The sequence below is a fragment of the Brassica napus genome, chromosome C9 (genome assembly GCF_020379485.1).
Source record: "Brassica napus cultivar Da-Ae chromosome C9, Da-Ae, whole genome shotgun sequence".
NCBI lineage: Eukaryota > Viridiplantae > Streptophyta > Magnoliopsida > Brassicales > Brassicaceae > Brassica > Brassica napus.
In genome coordinates this window covers 32,426,128-32,429,858 of record NC_063452.1, presented here as the reverse complement: position 1 = coordinate 32,429,858, position 3,731 = coordinate 32,426,128, and the positions used below count along the sequence as shown (strand labels likewise).

At 36.9% G+C, this 3,731-nt stretch overlaps 1 protein-coding gene across 1 annotated transcript; it reads right to left on the bottom strand.

The window, feature by feature from the left end:
• Positions 1-222: 222 nt before the first annotated feature.
• LOC106442640 lies at positions 223-1,302 on the bottom strand. Its single transcript, XM_048767850.1, has 2 exons — positions 1,030-1,302; positions 223-939 (listed from the first exon to the last, which is right to left on the bottom strand). Exons 1-2 carry the CDS (start codon positions 1,300-1,302, stop codon positions 223-225), a joined length of 990 nt encoding a protein of 329 aa, XP_048623807.1.
• Positions 1,303-3,731: the final 2,429 nt, after the last annotated feature.

The window sequence follows — 3,731 nt, the reverse complement described above, 5'->3', positions numbered from 1 at the left end:
CTTGTCTTCTTTCATTTCTGAAAAATAGACAAGGATCATCATCTTAGATATTTCTTAAGTATAAGAATGTTTTATTTGGCTTTGTTTAAATGTTCTTAGGAAGTTTAACTGGATATATAAAATCAAATTTATTTCATAGATAGAACTTTATTTCAAAGTAGTAGAACAAAAACATAAAGCCAAAGGGAAATGCAAAGACAAAAGCAACATGATGTCGAAATCTTAATTGGCCTCTTTAAGGATATCTGAAGTCTCAAATTCAGTCTGATCATCATTGTCATGGGCTTGAACATCCTCATGGTCGAGATCATTCTCATCATCATGATGGACCCAATGGGCCACAGGGTTCTTTCCCTTTATGCTCTCCTGGTAGAGTTTAACAAGATGACTGGGAGTTTTGCATCGGTTGGCCCAATGATTGGTCATCCCACACCGATGGCAAGAAGATTTGGTCGAGCCATGGGTCTTGAAGTCGGACTTATATCCACGGCTAGGTTGATACCCTCGGCCATTACCTCGGCCATATCCTCGGCTTCGGCTATGACCAAGGTGTTCACGTGGTTGAAACCCACGGTCACGTGGTTGAAACCAATGGTCACGTGGTTGAAACCCACGGTTACGACCTTGCCATCTTCCACAGCCTCTCATACGGCCATGGTTTGACTCTTTCTTTGGAGACTCATCTTTTGGCTCTATGGCCTCATGTGCCTCAGGTAATGCCTTAGCACCAGGAGGCCTCATGTCACTATTCCTCATGGGTAACTCATTGTTTTGCTCAGCCAGCAACAAACAAGAGATCAAATTTGCATAGGTGGAGAAACCCTTTTCTCGGTATTGTTGCTGAAGCAAAACATTGCTTGTGTGGAATGTAGAGAATGTCTTCTCTAACATGTCAGCATCAGTGATAGTCTCTCCACAAAGTTTCAACTTTGGGACTATCTTGAATAGAGCCGAGTTATACTCATCCACAGACTTAAAGTCTTGGATCCTTAGGTTCCTCTAATCATATAGGGCCTTTGGTAAGAGCACCGTCCTCTGGTGATCATATCTGGATTTCAGTTCTGTCCAAAGTTCCAGAGGATTCTCAACAGTGAGGTATTGGTCTTTGAGACTTTCAGCAAGGTGATGGCGTATGATTAAGATCGCACTGTATCTATCCTTCTCAGATGACTCATTGCCATCAGTGATACAAGCACTAAGGTTTTTGGATTTCAAGATGATCTTGGTGTCAAGTGCCCATTGAAGGTAATTGTCTCCGGAGAGATTGAGGGCAGCATACTCAAGATTGAAAATTTTCGACATCTGAATCAAATAATCCATAAAGGGATAAGGATTCATAATAAGATGATCAATGGGGATTTTGAATGTCTGAAATGTTTTTATATTTTTCAATCATCACTAGTAAAATTCAATCATAAAAATCGATTTCAAGGTTGGTTTTAATACTAACTATGTGATCAAATGATAACTTTATAATCAAATGTTTTCAAAACAAGTATTTAAAATTTATTATATGATATACTAATTTTAAAAACTTGATTATAGTTTATAATATTTGAAATAAATATTTACTTTAGTCAAAGATTTTCATTTAAACAATCATAAAAGTTTTTCAAAAAAAAATTTCAGTTTTCAAAATCAGACATCAATGGTCAAAGATTTTCATTTATGGGTTTTAATATTTCATTTATTCTGATTTTGACTGATCACAAAGGATCAAAAACGATTTTCGCTTTAGGGTGATCATGATTGTTTTATTAATTTATTATTTTTTTATGTTTTTATTTTTTTTGAATTTTGGATATTGGATTTTGCTGTTTGTGAAACCAAGCAAGAGAAAAAGTTTGATGTGTGTAATGGCCGATTTTATTTGGCAAACATCACATCAGTTTCGGTTGAGGATTTTGATGGGGTTTTTGATTAGGCCAGATTATACATTCATGATTTCACATCTGGTAATTAGGTCAATCAATGGATTGAATCATGGGTTTTTTTTTTTTTTTTTTTAATCTTTCATCAAATCCGGAAACATGGATGACAAAAGGAGAGAGGAGCAGCCGATTTTATGAATGGCTTTTAGCTAAGGGGATTTGCAATCTTTCAATAATTTTGTTTATGATTCAAAAGGTTCTTAGAATCATGATTCATATAGATCATGGATTGAAGATTAATATTTGAGATGATTTTAGATCTACAGATTTTTCTCTTTTATAATATCTATAGATTTCTATTGTTTTATAAGTTTTAGGATTCATATAAAATTCAGATTCATATAGATCTTTATAATCAAAATTCAGATATGTGGTGTTCTTAGATTTTAGGGTTAGATTATTTTACCTTTTCACCACAAGGATTCTGAATGGACCACCTTAAGAGAGAGAGGAAGATGATCCCCGGATAGTGGAGAGAGCTGGAGAAGTGGCCGGCGTGGGGCTGGCCGGAGGAGAGGAGGTCGCCGGCGGAGAGCTTGCTCAGGTGGAGAGAGCTTCGTGCTGATAACGTGTTAAGATTTGAGAGAAAGTTTGTGAGAATGTGTTGTATATTTCTTATTGCTTACACCACTATATATAGTGGTTCATACAAGGTGGAGTCAAATGGAGAATTGATTACAAAAATACTCTACATAATGACATGGTCAAACTCATAAAGACTAAGGTTGAATGGGTCTTCCATGTGGCTGGATGTAAACCTCCAATGGACTCTAGTCTTGAACTTGTATGGTCTATGTTATGGACCATCCACTTCATGATTCATAACATTCACAATATTTTGTTTCATTTTTAAAAAAATACTGAATATTAAATAACAAAATACTATTAGTTGTTAAACTTATAGGTTCACTCTATGGAGTGAATCCAACGATTACTATATATATATATTATGTGTCAAATCAGAATCAGTTACACGTTAAGCAGTAATGGGGGTGAATACATTATATAGTATATAAGTTTTTATAGTATAAGTTTACAGAGAATTCGACCAATTTTTTTTTTAAGTATAATGGGGTGAATGGGAATCAATTAGAACACTTAAAATTATATTAATAACAATTTGTTATAAATCAATTGGTGGATGTCCATAACCGGCCCAGTCCATAACTGTTCCGGTCCATAACCGGCCCATCCATTTAGAGAGAGAGACAGCCCAATCCTAGAGAGAGAGAGGCGGCCGCGAGACTTGGAGAGGAGAGAGAGGCGGCTAAAACTTGCCTATTTCCTAATTCGTTTATTTTTATGATTTGTAATATTTACTTTTATTGTATTTCCATTTATCTCTCTTGTAACCCCTATATAAAGGGAACACTTAATCATTAATAATATACAGAAAGTTACAGTTCTAAATCCTTAAGTTTACAACACGTTATCAGCACAATAGCTTCTAACACCCTGAGCCTAAAACCAAATCGCTAAAACCCTAAAACCCTAAATGAAAAAGAATCTGCCTCGGAACTTCGAAGAGGCCGTTCTCCCAAACCGTGAGGACCCATAATACTATCAAGATATCAAATCGGAGCCCTGCCCGAGACAAATCAGTCAGTACAAACCGTTTGTCGATCTGACCCCCGACGCGCCCTCACGCACAGATACAGTGCGCGCCGATTTGTTTTGGAACCCTAATCCAAACACGACGATACTGACGAACCCTAATCCGTTCGCGACTCCGTTCCAGCTTGTGTCCACCTGATCAGCTCCAGCCCCAAGGCGTTCCTGATCCTAGACGAACTCAGCTCC